This window comes from Erpetoichthys calabaricus, chromosome 7 (assembly GCF_900747795.2).
Source record: "Erpetoichthys calabaricus chromosome 7, fErpCal1.3, whole genome shotgun sequence".
Taxonomy (NCBI): domain Eukaryota; kingdom Metazoa; phylum Chordata; class Cladistia; order Polypteriformes; family Polypteridae; genus Erpetoichthys; species Erpetoichthys calabaricus.
Window position 1 is genome coordinate 26,667,288 of NC_041400.2, and position 20,652 is coordinate 26,687,939.

A 20,652-nucleotide genomic window follows, 5' to 3' on the forward strand; every position below is an offset into this window, starting at 1 on the left:
CTATAGACAGTTATGTGACTTTCCTAATCATCTCCAATCAAACTGAATTTACCACAGGTGGACGTGTGTAGACACATCTCAAAGATGATCAACAGAACTGGGTGCATTTAAGCCAGATATGAAGTTTCATAGAAAAGGGTCTGAACACTTGCATCAAGGTGATATTTCACTTATTTTTTATTTTTAATAAAATTCCTAAAGTCTTGCTTTCATTTAGTCACTCTGGGCTATTGGGTGTTGTTTGATGAGGGAAAAAAATCAATATAAATGATTTTAGCATAAGGCTGCAACATAGCCAAATATATAAAAAGTGAGAAAAGGTTTGAATACTTTCTGAAGGCACACTACGTAAGGAAACTTTGACACAAAGAAGAAGCGACACAAGTCAAGGCTTAACCGGTATAATAAAAAGAGAGAGGCGAAGACAATACAAGCTCAAACTGGGTCCAGTTCCTTAATTCACGAACCCATTCAAATATTAGATTATTTGTATAGTGGTGCGTTAAAATGAATGTTCCATATAAACAATCACACTAATCAGACATTTAGTTAAAGACAGGAATTTGGCAAACCGCAGTCCGTGGGAGAGTTCGCTATTCTGGAGCTCCACACATCGCCCAAAAGGGACATGGCGTGTATTCTCGGAAATGAGTGTAAATAAATAAATAAATAAACAAAACAAGTAAAACATAGCCACCCCGCGCCTGTAGATGGTGCAGTGAAATCACGCAGGAATTTACCGGCTGGCCGAGCTGAGGAGCCGCCTTCCCTCTTCCCGCTGCAGTTTCCTCTTAGAACTTTTCCCTTCTGAGTGCCTGACCGTATTACGACTCTCCGGAGGAAAGATGTCGTCCAATTCGAACCTGAGCTCAATGCGGCGTCTGGTGGAGCAACTAAAGCTGGAAGCGAGTGTGGAGCGAATTAAGGTAACAGTTCGTGGACAGTGGACCGTGGACCAGTGTTTGGGTAGCTGGAATGCACAATTGCGCTTGTGACCGGGACGATAGAGAAGCGGATGATGCGCTCCGCGTCTTGTGTCTGTCGGCGCGCGCGCGCGCACTGCACTGGCGGGAATGCGCTCAAGAAGGACGCTCGTCTCCAAGAGGCCGCTGCAGCCACTTGTCCGAGACAGTCGAGTCCTTCGGTCACGCAACAAGCGCTGTCGGCTTGTTTTCATTTGCTCAGTTTGTAAACCGACTGAATTACACGGATGGGAAGATGAGGTGTATGTTGATAGAAAAAAAAAAAAAATCAGAATGCTGCCGTATCTTGAGTGCTAAAAGCCGTGAATGTGGAGTTTCCTCGGACCGTTATATCTTCATATTGGGCTAATTTGATATTCGGAGGAAGACCGCGGTGGGTGTTGACATTTTCTACTAGCTTCCCTTGTTTGTCGTTTCTTTTTGCCTGGAATATCTCTAGACCATATGGATGACCTTTCACAAAAGCAACAAACACGTTGGACTTCAGTTAGTTCAAGGTATGATTAATTGCTTCTCGTCCGCATCCTTAAGCGTATTTCTAACACAGTTTCTGTTACAATTAATGAAAAAAGAAAAGAAAAACCGTGAGGAATTCTCAGAGTCGACATACACTTCGTATATACAAATGCCCAAGAGTGAAAAGTATTACATGTAGTGGCGACCCTTCAGCGTTTTTGTGAACGTGAATGGACCGCGGGGACCCCAAGGGTGGTCCAAAATCTCCTTTAGTCTTAATATGTTAATCGAGATGTGGCTTACCAAAAAAAGAACCAAACTATTTTAATCACATCCTCCATCGAGCCGCACCCTGTGTTTTCCCCATATGGTTCAGGTTTCCACCAAAAACGTACGGACCTCTCCCATCCTGGCAGTAAGCGAGGTCTCTGTGTATAATAAAAGTAAAATATATTTCGACAATGCTAAGCACAAATATACAACAACATTTTGATTCCTTAGGTATAATATATATATTATAAATAAAATTAACACACCTGGTACGCAACTAACAAAACCCTCCTAGTACTTGTGGTAAAAGACATTTCTGTGTTGTCGTTAATAATTTAAGAAAATACAACATGTAAGTGAAAAGCATGTAAATGGGACGTTTCCAGGCGCCTATAATTTCGTGTTGCTCTGGATAACTAAATTGCATTCATGTGAAGTGAAATTTTACATACAGTACTTGCAAATCTTTGTACTTAGATTAATAATTTTAAAACGATTAACTGGCTGTAAGAGAAAAAAGACTAAATATGTCCGATGTTGGAGGTAATTAATGTATAAATGAAAACAGCATGTCATTTAAACAACGGATTGTTATGTTTAAAAAAAGTTTAATATTTCATATTCACTTTCCAGTAGAGCTGAAATGTTACGATCATTAAGTATTCATGTTTAGGTAAGACTCAGGGAACTAGTCAAAGTTGTTGCTATCCCTGTAGTAGTTGTTACTCTTGACAATTTAGTAATATCACTTTTACGTTTATTTGCCTAATTCTTTACATTTGAGACACAATTGGTTCCATTACTTTTGTTTTTCAAGTTGGAGCACAGACAGGTGAAATGACACAGTGTCAGTAGCAGGATTTGAACCCAAAACCACAGGTTTAAACTTGGAAGTCCAAAGCCTTAACTACTACACCACACTGCCTTTAAAAAATTAATACACAGTTCCTGTAAATGTCACTGCTTGCAAAGACATTTTTAGCATGTTACTTGGCCAAGTTAACATTATTGGATAAATTCACATATTAAGTTGGACCAGGTAATGTTCTTGGGTTTTAACTGTAATTGTTCTCTTTCTTAGCTAATATAAAATATACAGAAACCCTTAGAAGTTTCTCTAGCTTTGAAGCAAAACACAGTAACTGGATTGTCTTTCTATTATCTCTCTCCTGGGATGAGACAAGACTTTTTCAGAGAGATACTTTCATGTCCTGTGAGACGAGACTTTGTGCCAAGAGATTTAACCATGCCCGTGGCCAAAAATAAAACACAAAGAGTAGATGACAAAGTAGAACTTCGTAAAGAATTCAAAAACGTTGGCGCGATACACATGCAGAGGAGGTTAGAGAAAATGAAAGCACTAAAATTCAGAAGTCTCAAAAAAAATTATTGTTAGCGCTAATGCGAACTTTACTAACGGAAATTATTACTCTGTAAAATAACGGAACAGTGAAAAGAGATTGAATATATTGTTCGGATTTATACTTTAAGTCGGAGACTTGTAGATCGTCTAATTTGTGTTGCCATCAGGGAAAAGTAGTGTTTCTTCCCAATGAAGTGGTGTATCTGCAAGAATTCAAAGATTTGTTGTTTGGTGAAAGTGAAATCCACATATGTGAGCAGCAGAGATGTGAAGTGGCTGGCGTGTAGCACAGACCATGGGGGTTGGCGAGCAAAGCCCCCTAGTTTTTGTAAAAATAATATTTCATGGGTTTACCCTTCCTTCATGCTAAAATATGGAGGCCAAGGGTTTGTGCAGTGTGGATTTCACAGAAGAACTGGACCTATTTTGGGGTTTATAGTTTAACACTGTAACTGTTGAACCATACTACTTTTTGTCAAATTTATAAAATAAACTTCAAGCTATTTATTTTCATGCAGGGAATCATTCAAAGCAACATAAACCATTTTAATGCACTATATCATTTACTAACTGCAAAGCCGCAATTCAGAATAGTAAAAAAAAAAAGACAAAGGAGTTGGATTGTAAAATCTAAGAGTGCATGTTCAGTCTCCACCAATTTATAGCAAGAAAAGTTTCAAACCCATCAAACTGCAACTGTTAGACAGAGAGTGAAATAATTGCTTTCCATTATTGACTAGGATCCAAGGTGAAATCCATTAAAAAGATATCTTACACTGAAAGATATTCACCAATCAAAAAACAGTACTCACTAGGGTGAAAATGACAGTTATTTGAAATAAATTAAGAAATAATTAAATACGTAAAGAAAAAAATCAAAAAAGATTTCATGACACATTTATTTATTCTTGCATCTTTGTTTTAATTTCTTTATTGTTACATTTCACAAAACTTTTTACTTTGCCTAGTTTTTTATTTAATTTTATCCCAGTATTACTGTATTTTTTTTACTGGTCAGGTGGATCGGAGGTGGATTCAAATTCTTCTATCATGGTGTGGATTGGAGGAGAAATGGGGTAGGGGTTATTCTGAAGGAATAGTATGTCAAGAGTGTTTTGGAGGTGAAAAGAGTGTCAGGCAGAGCAACGATTATGAAGCTGGAAATTGGAGGTATGATGATGAATGTTGTTAGTGCATATGCACCGTAAGTTGGGTGTGTGATGGATGAGAGAGAAGATTTCTGGAGTGAGTTGGATGAAGTGATGGACAGTATACCCAAGGGACAGAAAGTGGTGATTGGAGTGGATTTCAATGGACATGTTGGTGAAGGGAACAGAGGAGATGAGGAGGTGATGGATAGGCATGGTGTCAAGGAGAGGAATGAAGAAGGTCAGAGGATAGTGGATTTTGCAAAAAGGATGGGCATGGCTGTAGTGAATGCATATGTTAAGAAGAGGAAGGAACATAGGGTGACATACAAGAGTGGAGGAAGATGCACACAGGTAGATTACATCCTATGCAGAAGAATCAATCTGAAGGAGATTGAAGACTGCAAAGTGGTAGCAGGGGAAAGTTAGACAGCATAGGATGGTGGTCTATAGAATGGCATTGGAGATCAAGAAGAAGAGGAGGAGAGTGAGGGCAGAGTCAAGGATCAAATGATGGAAGTTGAAAAAGGAAGACTGCAAGGTTGAGTTTGGGGAGGAGGTGAGACAGGCACTGGGTGGCAGTGAAGAGTTATCAGACAGCTGGGCAACTACAGCAATAGTAGTAGTGGTGACAGCAAGATGTGTGCTTGGCATGACATCTAGACAGAGGAAGGAGGAAAAGGAAACCTGGTGGTAGAATGGGGAAGTACAGGAGAGTATACAGAGGAAGAGGATGGCGAAAAAGTGGGATAGTCAGAGAGATGGAGAAAGTAGACAAGAGTACAAGGAGATAAGGCGCAAGGTGAAGAGAGAGGTGGCACAGGCTAAAGAAAAGGTGTATGATGAGTTGTATGAGAGGTTGGACACTAAGGAGGGAGAAAAGGACCTGTACCGATTGGCTAGACAGAGGGACCGAGCTGGGAAAGATGTGCAGCAGGTTAGGGTGATAAAGGATAAAGATGGAAACGTTTTCACAAGCAAGGAAGGTGTGTTGAGAAGATGGAAAAAGTACCATGAGTGAGTGAGTGAGTGAGTGAGTGAGTGAGAAGGTTGGACAATGTGTAGATAGTGAATCAGGAAGTGCAATGGTTTAGCAAGGAGGAAGTAATGACAGCTATAAAGAAAATGAAGAATGGAAAGGCCGTTGGTCCAGATGACATACCTTTGGAAGCATGCAGGTGTTTAGGAGAGATGGCAGTGGAGTTTTTAACCAGATTGTTAAATGGAATCTTGGAAAGTAAGAGGATGTTTGAGGAGTGGAGAAGTGGTGTACTGGTGCCGATATTTAAGAATAAGGGGGATATGCAGGACTGCAGTAACTACAGGGGGATAAAATTGATGAGCCACAGCATGAAGTTATGGAAAAGAGTAGTGGAAGCTAGGTTAAGAAGGGAGTTAATGATTAGTGAGCAGCAGTATGGTTTTATACCAAGAAAGAGAACAACAGATGTCATGTTTGCTCTGAGGATGTTGATGGAGAAGTATAGAGAAGGCCAGAAAGAGTTGCATTGCATCTTTGTGGACCTGGAGAAAGTTTATGACAGGGTACCTCGAGAGGAGTTGTGGTATTGTATGAGGAAGTCTGGAGTAGCAGAGAAGTATGTAAGAGTTGTACAGGATATGTATGAGGGAAGTGTGACAGTGGTGAGGTCTGCAGTAGGAGCAACGGATACATTCAAGGTGGAGGTGAGATTACGTCAGGGATCAGCTCTGAGCCCTTTCTTATTTGCAATGGTGATGGACAGGTTGACAGGAGTCCCCTTGGACTATGATATTTGCTGATGACATTGTGTTCTGTAGCGAGAGTAGGGAGCAGGTTGAGGAGACCCTGGAGAGGTGGAGATATGCTCTAGAAGGAGAGGAATGAAGGTCAGTAAGAACAAGACAGGAAACGTTTATAAATGAGAGGGAGGTCAGAGGAATGGTGAGGATGCAGGGACTAGAGTTGGCGAAGGTGGATGAGTTTAAATACTTGGGATCAACAAATATGGGGATTGTGGAAGAGAGGTGAAAAAGAGAGTGCAGGCAAGGTGGAATGGGTGGAGAAGAGTGTCAGGAGTAATTTGTGAAAGACGGATATCAGCAAGAGTGAAAGGGAAGGTCTATAGGTAGTGAGACCAGCTATGGTATATGGGTTGGAGACGGTGGCACTGACCAGAAAGCAGGAGACAGAGCTGGAGGTGGCAGAGACAAAGATGCTAAGATTTGCATTTGGTGTGACGAGGATGGATAGGATTAGAAATGAGTACATTAGAGGGTCAGCTCAGGTTGGATGGTTGGGAGACAAAGTCAGAGAGGCGAGATTGCGTTGGTTTGGATGGTAAAGATAGAGCTGCCCAGTAAGAGGAAGGCCTAAGAAAAGGTTTATGGATGTGGTGAGAGGGGACATGCAGGTGATGGGTGTGACAGAACAAGATGTAGAGGACAGGAAGATATGAAACAAGATGATCCACTGTGGCAACCCCTAACAGGAGCAGCCAAATGAAGAAGAAGATTACTGTATTCTTTTGTTTTAACACTTTGTGTTAGATATTCCTTTTTTTGAAAAGCCTGAATGTGGTAACTATCATTTATCCTTAAATTGACTTAGTATATTTGAGAATCGGGGAAACATAATTTTTGCAGCAGTCTTTTACTCTAAAAAGGGAACATATCCAAGCTTCTGAACAGCATTTTAACAACTTGGTGTTTTTCTGTGTTTCTATTTAAAGTACACCAAGATTCTAAAAACAGACAAAGACAATAATAGGTGGCAACAGGGCTATAATAACTCTGTGACATGTTTTGAAATATTTTCAGGAAGGAAACTCGAGTTTCTTTGAGCCAGCCTTTTGGCTCTTGGTGGTCATTGGGTTTTGATGAATGCTTACAGCTGTCATTTTGCCAATTTAGCACAAAGGGTTACTTCTCTAAAATGAAAAAGATGGTATGTTAATCAGGCAACTGCAGAGACAAACGGACCTTATCGTTAATTGCCGCTGAAAGTTCATTTTTTGCTGGAAATCAGGAGAGGGAGGGGGAGCAGAGGCATTAACTATAGTCTGTACAGGCTGTGAATTCAGTGCATGGGTATTATGAGCTTATTTATATTTTTTATTAGAATCATATCTGTCGGCATTGTGCTCCATAAGTGGTAGGAGTTCTAGCTGAAGTATTACTGACCAGTCTGATTTACTTGCATTTTTGCTTTCTAATATATTATGTATTTGTTATGTTTAAAGGATGTGTAATACTATGAAAAGCACCATATGAAACCGTAATTGTGTTTTATAACATCCTTCCATTCTCTTAACTTGCTCATCAAGTGCAGGGTCATGGAGAAGCTGCTGCCTATCCCAGCAAGCTTTGGGTGCAAGGAAGGAACAATCCCAGGGCACAGTGCCTACTGCCAGCCCATCTCAGGATGAACACACGCACACACTCAAACACACATCTAGGGCTAACTTAACAACACCAACATGATAAGAACATATAAGATCCACGCAGGGATCACTTGGGACATTATGTAACAAGATGACTATGGTTAAATAGATAAAGAAATAAACACACACTTTGGTCTGGACACATGCCAGAATGACTGTAAAGCAAGAAAATTAAAAACAAAGAAAAGTTCTGACTTGTATGTCAAAGTCATAGTGAGGCATTATGCAGACATATAGCTGTTGGAATAAAGGAGTCCCAGTAATGTTTGACACACTTCTGTTGAATAACTGGACAATGAGCAGCATTGTTCACAATTATACTCAGTTTTGTTTTAATTCTCTCCTTTGCTACGACATCCAGGGGGTCCAGAGTGCTTGTTGATTTGGTGAGCCTCTCTTGAACCGATGTTACCAGCCCAGCACACCACAGCTTAATCGCACTGGCCATCATAGAGTTATAGATGATGTGAAGGATGTCACTTCCCACATTAAAGAAACACATCTGTAGAACCTCGCCAGAATGGGTTCGGATTTGTGATTTAACCTATTGAAAATTATACAGGTGTATTTATTGTTGATAGGTGAAACTGTTACATATTTTCTCAGAAAGCTAATTAGAGAAAGGTGTTTTAATTAAAGAGATGATTGGAAGTGTGGGTTGCCCACAGGCCTCAAACGTCGTTACTGACAAGTCTGTTCTTCTCAAAAAAGATGTAAACCGTGCTTCAATCCAAACAACTGTCACAGGGTCTTATAAGATACATAGAGATGTATGAAGCTAGGAAAAGGCTACAAAACCTTCTCTATGGACCTTGGTATTCATCCATCCACAGTAAGACAAATAGTCAACAAATGGAGAAAATGCATGACTCCAACTACTCTCCCTACGAATGGGTTTCCTGTAAAGATTACTCCAAGAGCACAAAGGGTAATATTGAAAGATGTACAAATGAACCTAAGGGTAACAGCAAAAGACCTCCTGGAAAATTTACAGAATGCAGAAGTCTTTGTTCATGTGTCCACTATCAGGAAAACACTGAACACGAATGGTTTTCACAAAAGTACACCTTGATGGAAACCACTGCTGTCATAAAAATATAAATAAATAAAAATTACAGCACATTCCAGCTTTGTCCAAGACCACATAGATATTAAACAGTGCTTCTGGGAAAACTTTGTATGAACCTTTTGTCACAAATACACAGCACTGTGTTTGGAGGAAAATGGCACTGACGCTAAAATCTCATCCCAACTGCGAAGCATGGTGAAAGAAGCAATGTGGTTGGGGACTGCTTTGTTGCCTCAGGGCCTGGACGTTTTGCAATCATTGAGGAAATAATGAATTTAAAAATGTATCAATACATTTTACTGGTGAATGTAAGGGCAGCAGAGGTTGAGTGATGGAACAAGACAATGACCCAAAACACAAGCAGATCTGCTAAAGAATTGCTGAAGAGATATGTGTTTTGGAATGGCCAAATCTTACCCTGATTGAGATGCTGTGGCGTGACCTGAAGGGGACTGTGCAATCAAGACAACCCAGAAAGTACTGAAGTAAAACAGGTTTGTAGGGAGGAATGGTCCAGAACTCACCATTCACATTGTGCAAGTCTTATAAGCAGCTACAGTAAACATTTGGTCGAAGTTGTTTTTGGTAAAGGAGGATCTAGAAGTTATTAAAATCAAGGGTTCACATACTTTGTTCAGCCTTCACTGCGGAAGATTAGTCAATGTGCTCATTAAAGACATGAAGCATACAACTGTTTGTGTTTTATTAGTTTAGTCAGATAATATTGTCTATAATTGTGAGATAGATGGAGATAAGACCATGTTTTATTAGCAGTCAATGCAGAAATCCAGGTAATTTCAAAGGGTTCTGCAACTGAAAGATGTATTTATTTTGTAGTCTCACAAACTGAGGCGCAAAAGAATATCATTTGGCGTATGCAGGTTTGGTTAGTGCATGACAGGAAATGTATCAGCAAGTTCAGTTATTTCTAGAATATAATCTTTATCTTTCATGGTTACTACCAGCAATAAACTCCTGATCACAAAGGTGGTGTTGTGTCATGGTACACATTTACATGTGATTTTCCTAACTTTCCACATATCAGTTGTACTTCTCCTTCAGCAGATGTACTGTATTTAGCGTGAAAGATGAATGTGTGTTCCTTTGTTATGTACATTCCTTTTATATCAATATGTAAAATATAAAAATGTATATTATGAAAAGTAAAATAATTTAAAAAGAGAAATAAAAGCAATTAAACAGAGGCAGAATTAATTTATTACAAGGAGCCAATTAAGGTGATTAATGAAATATTAAATTATATCTCCTAGAAAAAAAAAAGATTTTATGTGGTATACAATGTTAATAACAGTAAAACAAATCTGTATGCTAAATTGGTCTGTGTGTATGTGTGCGCTCACCCTTTGATAGGCTGGTGTCCTGTCCAGGAATTGTTCCTACCTTGCAGCCAATGCTTGCTGGGATAGGTTCCATCTTCCCCATGACCCTACCGTAAATAAGCAGGCTAGGAAATGGAAGGATGTATTAGACTTTATAAGAAGCCTAAACTAAAATAATTATGTCTACAATTCATATTGAAACTACTAAAAAGTTGCAACATGGGTAACATCAAAAGAGTAAGACTATAGGACAAGTTGAGAAGGTTTGGGAAACAGTAGACACAAGTTGTGTATCTTAAAGTAAATATGTCAAAGTGAGCAATTTCTTGTAGATATTACACACACTTTCTGTACAGCCTTTTCATCAAATATACGTGAGCTTCAAAGGCACCTTTTTATATCATCTGAAAAAACAGATGGTCTTAATAGTCTTGTATAAAATTAAAGTGGTATAAATAAATTAAGAAATTGTTTTCAGAGAAATGTAGGTATGTAAAGATGCAATAGTTAGGGGGAAATATACAGTAGCTTACCTACAGTAGAGTATCAGGTGTTTACTGGCTTAGAGCAGGCAGCAGGTCCACTTTGCAACATGTCACTCGTAAAAACAGTTAACCCTTCTGTCCAGCATTGGTTCCTACCTTGATGCCGGACACTTCCAGCCTTGCTCATGCATACTGGATGAAGTGGACTGGGAAAATAAATACGTGATCATAATGCAGGCTGGAATTTTTTAAGGCTGAAATTAAAATGAAGATTCTTAAATGTGAATTAATGGATCTTTGGAAGCAAATAAGTGGAATCTTCTTATGTGATATGTAAGTGGTAGGATCCAGGTTTTACACCTCACTAACTGAGATGAAAAAATACAGCTTGCCTTATGCAGGTTTGTCAACTAATGTTGGCAGAGTCATCACTGAGTCCTTTTTTAGGCTATAATCTCCATCTTTCATGGTCACCCTAGTGATGAACTTTTGGTTACAAAATATCTGTTGTTTCATAGTTTACATTTACATGTGATTTGCCTAACTATCCACATATCAGTTTTGCTGTTATTTGATTCTGACTTGTTATATTTATGTAATATTAAAGTTACAGTATTTGTCTGCAAATGCATTATTATTATTACTATATATTTTGAAACAGGCTAGACAAATCTATTAATGTATGAATACTAGGAATACCCAAGAATAATTGGCTCTGCTAATAACAATATATGCATCTTCATTTTTGTTTTAAATAGGAAAACTGCAGACCTTTTAATGTATTTATTACAAACCAAAAGCTTTAAAGGTTTTAATATTAATTTTACTGTCAAAAATATAGGTGTAAAGTTTATTGGTTCTCTTGTATCTGCTAATGCTACTGTGTTCACATTCTTTTGAATTATTTTCTGTAATGTTGAGGAATATCATAGAATACACTGGGAGGAATCTGGTACTAATCTATGATGAAATATTCTAGATCATTTGATATTTTAGGTATGTTCTTTTGGACTACTCTGTATAGGTTTATAGGGTCAGTATTGTCACTCAATAATTCAAACCATAATTTTTCAGTCAGGATGTATCCAGCAGAGAGTGTTATCTCCCTTGGAATGAGTTCTTTTGTAATTGTGGCGTGTTACATAACCCGAAACTATATAGATATAATAATATAAAAAGGTGATACCCCTCCCTTAGTGATATGGCAGTAAGAAAACACATAGGAGAAATAACTTAGCTTTGTTTAATGACAGCTTACACTACATAACAGACGAAGGAAGCCAATGGCAAAAACCCAGTTTGGGAGTGGGGGCCCAATGTGTAGAGTCTGCCATTTTTGCCGTTACAGTGGAAGGATTTTCAGCATAGAATGATTTTATCTCCCATCTGTCCGTTGGCTTCAAAGGTGTGCCGGGCAATGTTCCAAAGCTTTATACTCTTTCTTCATGTGTAGGCCCCCACTTAGGTGAATCATGCAATTCCAAGCATGGCAAAAGAGGATACAGTTTCATGCTGACTTTGACAGACAAAAATAGTATACAACAGTCCTCAGTCTGACTGCCTGTATCCCAGCTGTGTCTGTCTGTCTGTCTTGTCTTATATTATAAGGCTTGCCTAGCAGTTCTAAATGCTGAACCCCTGTGCTAAATCTGGCTCTGGGTCCTCACAGGTGGCGCAGTTGTAGTGCTGCTACTTTGCAGTAAGGAGACTGTGGAAGATTGTGGGTTCGCTTCCCGGTTTCTCCCTGTGTGGATAGCGCTTTGAGTACTGAGAAAAGCGCTATATAAATGTAATGAATGAATTATTATTAACTGTGCATGTGAGTAGAAAACGGCAGATTTATAAAATATATTTGCACAGAGTACAGTGACATATTAAACTTATACTCTTATTACACAGGTCTAAATTCATAAACTGAAGTGGCTATTGTAAAAAGGCTTTCTTTTGGCTAGTTAATTATTGATTTCTGCCCTGCATTTTTAATGCTGGTATGTCTCTTTCTCTTGAGGCCAAACTAATGCAGTTACCGAGTAAGGTGTTCAGTTTTGCCTTCAGCCTGGATATATTGAGCCTTTCTTTTTGGAACAATGATGACAGGCAGTGAGAAGTATTAGAGGGACCAAGAGAAGGGATATAAGCGTAGTTGAAACTTTGTTGCACAAAAGTATTTTTTTTCAGATATCCCTAAAAAACTTAAGAGTTAAAAGTTTCCAGAAAGTGGCAGCACAGTGAGATGTGAAATGATTTCAGAAAAACCCACCATAAAAGCTGTAGAAATTACCAAAAGAAAATAAAAAAAGAACAAAATCATAACATTTGTGTTTTGCTAAAGCTCTTGATCCTAGTTTTTTTTCTTTTTGTAGTTAAGGGAGGATTAATTAGTCTTTTCCTTTAATTGGTTTGAGTTGCTTATTTATAAAGTCTAGAGCATTTTTATTTGTTTTGGTCAATTTTTATAACTTAGTCTTGTAACTTGTTTCAAAGCAGTCCCTAAATTGATAGTGAATTGAATATGTTGGCCTTCTTTGTAAATCTCTTTTGATAAAAGCATGTGCTAAACGAGTACAGTGTAAATGTAAGAAATATAATATGTTTGACTATATTTTACTTTGTTTGAAACTAAGCTTATTGTCAATGGTCTAAAATATTGAAGTAAAATCATTTACTTTATTTTAAAAGTATGTGATTTTTATTACTGCGCTTCTTTTAACTGTTTGTTGTCTGGTACAAATCTTGTAATCGATATTTAACCCACTTCCTATTGTCCAAATGACTTGAAATTTTGCACACTTACTCACTTTCCGATGACAATACATGAATCAATAATCAGTTTTACTAATTGATCAATTAATCCATGATAATTAAGAAATGAAATTTTCATATGAAGAATAGTTAAAGATTTCACCAATAGATGGCCCTAGTAATGGATAGAAATATTAAAGGAAGTGTTAAAATATTGATTACAAAATTATACTAAAACAAACCCAAGACTAAAAAGTTGAAAATAATATATATAAAAAAATACTTTTTAAAAACCACACTTATATTAAGTTAAAAAGTGTACTAAAAAGTAAAAAAATAAGTCTCTCATACACCACTTGTAAAATATTAGGAAATACTCAATACCAGTATTTGGAATTGACAAATTTGATTTGGGATAGTTTGATGGTGGATACCAACCCAGAATTTGCCCGTCGGTCCATCTCTAGCTGAAGTGATGGCCGTTCTCATGATTGCTGAGCTCAACCTGCATGTTGGTGTGAGGGGTTCTGCAATATAGGAGGATCTTGGAAGTACGGAGCTGCTTAATCTAATGAGAGGAGCAATATGAGTTGGTGTTTTAGTTATTATTTCTAGTTCAAAACATGCTTTTTTGTACTGCATTTTGATTAAGTACTCAGTTTGTTTTTATCATAAACAATAGCTGATTATCTATGCTGGTACAGTACCTGAAATAAAATGAAGTTATAAGAGAAACTAACGTCTAGCTCCTTTATTCTAATTACATTTTTTTCCCATCCTTGAATTCTTCTACTTTTGCTGTAGGTGTCTCAAGCAGCTTTAGAGCTACAGCAGTACTGCATTCAGAATGCCTGCAAAGATGCTTTACTGGTTGGAGTGCCTGCAGGGAGCAACCCTTTCCGGGAGCCTCGGTCCTGCTCTGTCCTCTAAGCAAAAAGGTATATGCCTGATTTTGTAAGTGTAAAATGCATCTCTTAGAATGTATTGATACTGGTGTTTAGATTCGATGAACTTTGGGCCATCTTTTCATTCATATCATACAAATGGTTTGTCCAACTGTTCTCCTATTTTTTGCCATCATTAATTTCTAAAAAAACAAACAAAAAAACTCAAATGAATCCTGAATTATTTTTGTAAAAGTCTTTAGAAACCAAATGATCGTTGTATAACATTGACAGGTTTGTGGTTTGAAACTAACTGTGTCGAGCCTATGAACCTATTCTGGTAATTGATATGATGCTCCAATACAGTGTTCTAAAGTAGCAGTTGACATTCGTAAGAGTCAGTGAAGGGCCACATCAGTGTATATCTGGTGATATCATTTGAAGAGACGCACTGAAGTAGCCCTTCACTAATTTAATTGGATTTAACTTGTTGCATGTCTATTTCTAAACATTTTCATGATGCTACATCACTGTTTTTCCTCCTGTCTTTGCTTTCTGTCTTACTTTCAAGTCAAGCCTCTATTTCTTTTTCTTCACTGCTTATTTACTACTTTATTGGCTTTGTTATGTTGTCTCCTGAAAATTTGAAAGGTCTTGCATCTGATCTAAGTCAGGGGTATTCAGAGTGACGTGAAGGTGAGTGGTAAACAACTGCCACAAGTCTTACAAGTGTTTCCATCCATCCATCCATCCATCCATTCTCTTCCGCTTATCCGAGGTCGGGTCACGGGGGCAGCAGCTTGAGCAGAGATGCCCAGACTTCCCTCTCCCCGGCCACTTCTTCTAGCTCTTCCGGGAGAATCCCGAGGCGTTCCCAGGCCAGCCGGGAGACATAGTCCCCTCCAGCGTGTCCTGGGTCTTCCCCGGGGCCTTCTCCCGGTTGGACGTGCCCGGAACACCTCACCAGGGAGGCGTCCAGGAGGCATCCTGATCAGATGCCCGAGCCACCTCATCTGACTCCTCTCGATGCGGAGGAGCAGCGGCTCTACTCTGAGCCCCTCCCGGATGACTGAGTTTCTCACCCTATCTTTAAGGGAGAGCCCAGACACCCTGCGGAGGAAACTCATTTCAGCCGCTTGTATTCGCGATCTCGTTCTTTCGGTCACTACCCATAGCTCATGACCATAGGTGAGGGTAGGAACATAGATCGACCGGTAAATTCAGAGCTTTGCCTTATGGCTCAGCTACAAGTGTTTCCTCAAACCTTAATCAATAAATATTTTGTTTAACAGAGCAGGGTGTATTTTGAATTACATTTTTACTAATAATTATGAAATCATTTATACAAATAAGTATAGTACTACGGTGTTGTACCATGTTAGCCATTACGAGTGTAGCGAGAAGTCAAGTAAAATGACGTCTTTTATTGGCTGACTAAAAAGATTACAATATGCAAGTTTTCGAGGCAACTCAGGCCCCTTCTTCTGGAGTTCCCTGTGTTTATCTAGACACCAGGACAGATACAACATTGGAAAGCCTTTAAGTAGACTTCTTAAATGTAAAATATTAATAGACCTCTTCAGGGTAAGATTCATTAAGCAAGAGAGGAGAACAAGATCTTTGGATAAGAAAACTGTCCAACAAAGTCTTTTGAAGTTTCTGATGAATTTTTCAATACAATGTGGGTATGTAGACAGGTTGTCCATGTCAGTCTGGGAGATGCAAACAATCCTCATATCTGGCCATAAGACCCATGTCTCTATTAAAACCATGTTGTAATGTGTTAAATTTTAACATGAGTTTAACTTCCCATTTTTTTCTTTCTTGCTGTGTTCTGAAGTTGCCCATAAGCATTGTGACTTTAAAGTTCCTCTAACACTGTCCTTGGCTGTTGAAGTGGGCTGCTACAGGAATAATAAAAATTGTAAGGCAATCCTCTACTGTTGTGAATGAGGCTATACATCTTTGTTATTACTGCATTTAAACAAGTCAAATCAACAGTAATAACAATGAAATGTGGCGAGAATGTGCCATATAATATTGTAGGGCTGTTTTGATCACATAGTCTGGAATATGTTCAGAGTAGCAGTCTCTGCTGGTTACATAAACTGCCTCCTTCTTCTTCTTCTTTCAGCTGCTCCCATTAGGGGTTGCCACAGCGGATCATCTTCTTCCATACCTTTCTGTCCTCTGCATCTTGTCTTGTTATACCCATCACCTGCATGTCCTCTCTCACCACATCCATAAACCTTCTCTTGGGCATACCTCTTTTTCTCTTGCCTGGCAGCTCTATCCTTAGCATCCTTCTCCAAATATACTGAGCATCTCTCCTCTGAACATGTCCAAACCAACACAATCTCGCCTCTCTGACTCTCTAATCCTATCCATCCTCCAGCTCTGTCTCCTGCTTTCTGGTCAGTGCCACCGTCTCCAACCCATATAAAATAGCTGGTCTCACTACCGTCCTGTAGACCTTCCCTTTCACTCTTGCTGATGCCCGTCTGTCACAAATTACTCCTGACACTCATTCCACCCTGCCTGCACTCTCTTTTTCACCTCTCTTCCACAATCCCCATTACTCTGTACTGTTGATTCCAAGTATTTAAACTCATCCACCTTCACCAACTCTACTCCTTGCATCCTCACCATTCCACTGACCTCCCTCTCATTTACACACATGTATTCTGTCTTGTTCCTACTGACCTTCATTCCTCTCCCCTCTAGAGCATATCTCCACCTCTCCAGGGTCTCCTCAACCTGCTCCCTACTATCACTACAGATCACAATGTCATCAGCAAACATCATAGTCCACGGGGACTCCTGTCTAATCTTGTCTGTCAACCTGTCCATCACCATTGCAAATAAGAAAGAGCTCAGAGCCGATCCCTGATGTAATCCCACCTACACCTTGAATGCATCCGTCACTGCTACTGCAGACCTCACCACAGTCACACTGCCCTCGTACATATCCTGTACAACTCTTACATACTTCTCTGCCACTCCCGACTTCCTCGTACAATACCACAACTCCTCTCGAGGCACCCTGTCATATGCTTTCTCCAGGTCCACAAAGACACAATGCAACTCCTTTTGGCCTTCTCTAAACTTCTCCCATCAACACCCTCAGAGCAAACATCACATCTGTGGTGCTCTTTCTTGGCATGAAACCATACTGCTGCTCACTAATCATCACCTCACTTCTTAACCTAGCTTCCACTACTCTTTCCCATAACTTCATGCTGTGGTTCATCAGTTTTATCCCCCTGTAGTTACTACAGTCCTGCACATCCCCTTATTCTTAAATATCGGCACCAGTACACTTCTTCTCCACTCCTCAGACAACCTCTCACTTTCCAAGATTCCATTAAACAATCTGGTTAAAAACTCCACTACCTAAACACTTCCATGCTTCCTCAGGTCTGTCTTGTTTATAGCTATAAAGAAAAAATGCACATGGTGTAACATTTAGCTGTGTTCAAAGACTCATTTAACTGTTTTGAAAGTTAAAACTTTTCAAAATTCTGTGTAATCCAAGACAGATATCAGCATTTTTAAGATAAGATATGGAAAATCTCAGAAGTGAATAAAAAGACAAATCTGCAAATCCGGATGACAGTCACTTGCTATATAGTCGTGGCATACTCTAGTCCACTGAAAAACGTCAAATATGTCCCTGGTACAGGCGACAGTCGCCAGCTGCTTTGAGGCAACCACAATTGTTTCAGTGCCAAAGATGTCTACAGTCCCATATCTGAATTACTGCTCATCATTTATGCTGAACATCAGGAGTGCTTTGCAGTGTTGATCTCCAGTATACCAGACACATTAGACCCATATCTGTTTACCTGTTGTACAAAACTGAAATACAAAGCCATCCGTTCACAAACAGCTTTGATGGAAGGAATACTGATATGTGAAAGCAGTTTGTGGACCGTAGCTAAGAATCTGAATCCAACACCATAATTTAGTAATTGTGAGTGCATTTCAGGGCTCTAATTGTGGTCAACACAAAGTGTAACTGGATTGAGGAGTTCACCTCGGACCGTCAGGTTTAGGTAATGTGTAGGTAAGAATCTCACTCTGGACACAGGAGCATCCCAGCCCTATGCCGTTTCCTTTGTTTACTGTATATGTGACTGTGTTGCCATACCTGACGTGAACTTTACTGGTGTCTCTCCAGAGGACACAGCACTAGTAATCTGGTTATCAACAATGAAAAGACAACAGTGTAATAACAACAATCTGTCCTTCAAAATCTGCAGAAGAAAGGAACAGATTGTTGACTTCAGGAAATGTGGGTGGTCTTGTTTATGCGGAGACTTACAGGGTTGCAGTTAAAACAGTGACATGTAAGCCTCCAGTCATACATATTGTCCCTGAACACCACCTTTCTTAATTTGAAGTTTCAGCATTCAGAGAATTCAGCCAGTCTCCCTGAATTTGGTAAATTCTGTAGATGCACAGAAGTCACGATGCCAATTCATAGCATTGAGGTTTGACAATGGCTATATAGCAGACTCCAGGACCCTATAGTGGGTGGCTAAAAAAAGGCCCATTTCACCACTAGAGTCGTCATGTCATCTATACTGGTGATTTATGACGAGATGTATCTAAAGAAAGAACATTCCATCATATGAGACGTTGGACACCACCCTTCCAACCAGAAATATTATTCTAGCGTTCAGTGTTACACCAGGAAGCTCGACATTTTTACCTGTGGGCTATGAAGCTGTTAACATCTGCTGGGCTCCGTTAGGGAAGCATCTCCACACCAGTCGGTTTACACAGGTGATGTAGTGGGGCTCTGCCTTCTATTTCTGCCTCCTTAATGTAGAAGATTTGTTACTGGTGCTGCCATTATAGCAAAGTGCCTGGTGCTTTTCATGCCATCTTAGGTCTTTTCTCACAGTATTCATGCTATAGCCCTTCTTGCTCTAACCTTTTCATTATCTTTTTGCTTTCATTTGTACTTTTATAGTCCATTTTAATTAATGTTTGTATATGTAGTTACTGCATTATTACTGTGCTGGTGACAAAAACAATGAATCCTAAAAATCTTTATTTTTGTTTTTTTTGTTTTAAGGGATACCTGACCCTTGCACTTTTGACACTTCAGAAGCCTCACAAGACTACAGCAGCTGCCTGCATCCTTCACTGGGGGGAAGCCATTTAAAATACCTGGCCAAATGAAATATTTATTAGTATATTTACAGTCACACAAATGGATGTTTTTTGTTGTTTGTATACTGTTTTATATAAAAGAACACAATGCGGATACATTTTTAATGCTCTTCACTTTTTAAATCACCTGAAATAATGTTTACACATGTAAAATCTTGTTAGATCTAATGCACACTTGTTGACGGATCGTTTCTGTTTTTAAAGCGTAACGTTTTAGTGATGTTGATTTGGTTCAGCTTGTGTGCTGCTCCAGTCTTCACAAGACATCGGCATACTTTTAAAGTTTATGCACATTCTTGTTAAAGGGGGGGGAAAAAATCATGTTTTACTTGAACTCTTTATAACCGGTTGCACAGGATTAAAATTTGTTCATATTAACAGAACGCATTTTATACATCTTTATTAAGGAATAATGATATTTTTAACAAAGTCACAGGTTTTGGATCTCTTACTATTGCTAATATTTCTTACCTTTTGGATTTTCTATTGTTTATGAAATGGATACTACTATGTTGCACCTCTTTTTAACTAATATTATTAAAAGTATTTAATTTAGCACAAAGTTTGCCTATTGTGTTTATCTAAACACCTGCAGATTTCCATCAGTTGGTGAAACAATGACGCGATCATTCCTGTTGGCTCCTTCTCCTACATTAGAATTCATTTTTGCTGTTTTAGAAACACGAATATTGACAGCGTAGTGCGCAGTCTGCTTTGATTTGACTCAAACTGAATTCTGACAAATACTTATATTGTTTGTAGCCTTTAAAGGCAGTTGTGCGCCATTGTCTGTCCACACAAAGAAGTCAGTTTGGTTTGTTTGTTGTTTTGCATTTGAATTTATTTTGTTTATAAACAAATGCTGCACTTGGCTGGTCAACTGGGTAGGCCCAAAACGAAACATTTACTCATTTTTGGTGTTTCAGTATGGATTATAAACTTTAAGGAAATGCTCTGAAATTGCTAATATAGATAGAGAACTCTTCAAATGAAAATGGCATTTTCAGATATCTGTATCAGTGTGAACTAATCCTGAGAATATTTGTTGTGAATTGAAAATACTGAGAATTATATGCTGTCCACCAATCCCCCACAATCCATTGTTCTTCCAGTGGCTCTGATCTCACATCCAAAAAGATGTGCAGGTAATGTTGAGTGGCAAAGTGCCCAGCAATGGAATTGGCATCCCGTGCAGGACTGGGTTCATTTCTTGCACCTATCTCATGTATAGGGATTTGTTTTAATGGGTTTAGCGCCTTGTGAAAATGATTTGAATGATGCAGTGGATGGATAGAACAAGGGACTGAAT

The 20,652-nt window shown here is 38.9% G+C and overlaps 1 protein-coding gene across 2 annotated transcripts; it reads left to right on the plus strand.

Annotated features, from left to right (window-relative positions):
* The first annotated feature begins 742 nt into the window (after positions 1 to 742).
* Positions 743 to 19,905, plus strand: gng10 (guanine nucleotide binding protein (G protein), gamma 10). Of its 2 annotated transcripts, none has more exons than XM_028804911.2 (3): positions 743 to 926; positions 14,083 to 14,216; positions 19,246 to 19,905. In XM_028804911.2, the coding sequence occupies exons 1-2, from the start codon at positions 846 to 848 to the stop codon at positions 14,206 to 14,208; spliced, it is 207 nt and encodes a 68-aa protein (XP_028660744.1). In that variant the 5' UTR covers positions 743 to 845; the 3' UTR covers positions 14,209 to 14,216; positions 19,246 to 19,905. The 2 variants fall into 2 exon arrangements, with proteins under 2 accessions (XP_028660744.1, XP_051785451.1); XM_051929491.1 differs by having other exon boundaries at positions 754 to 926; positions 14,083 to 14,232.
* Positions 19,906 to 20,652: the final 747 nt, after the last annotated feature.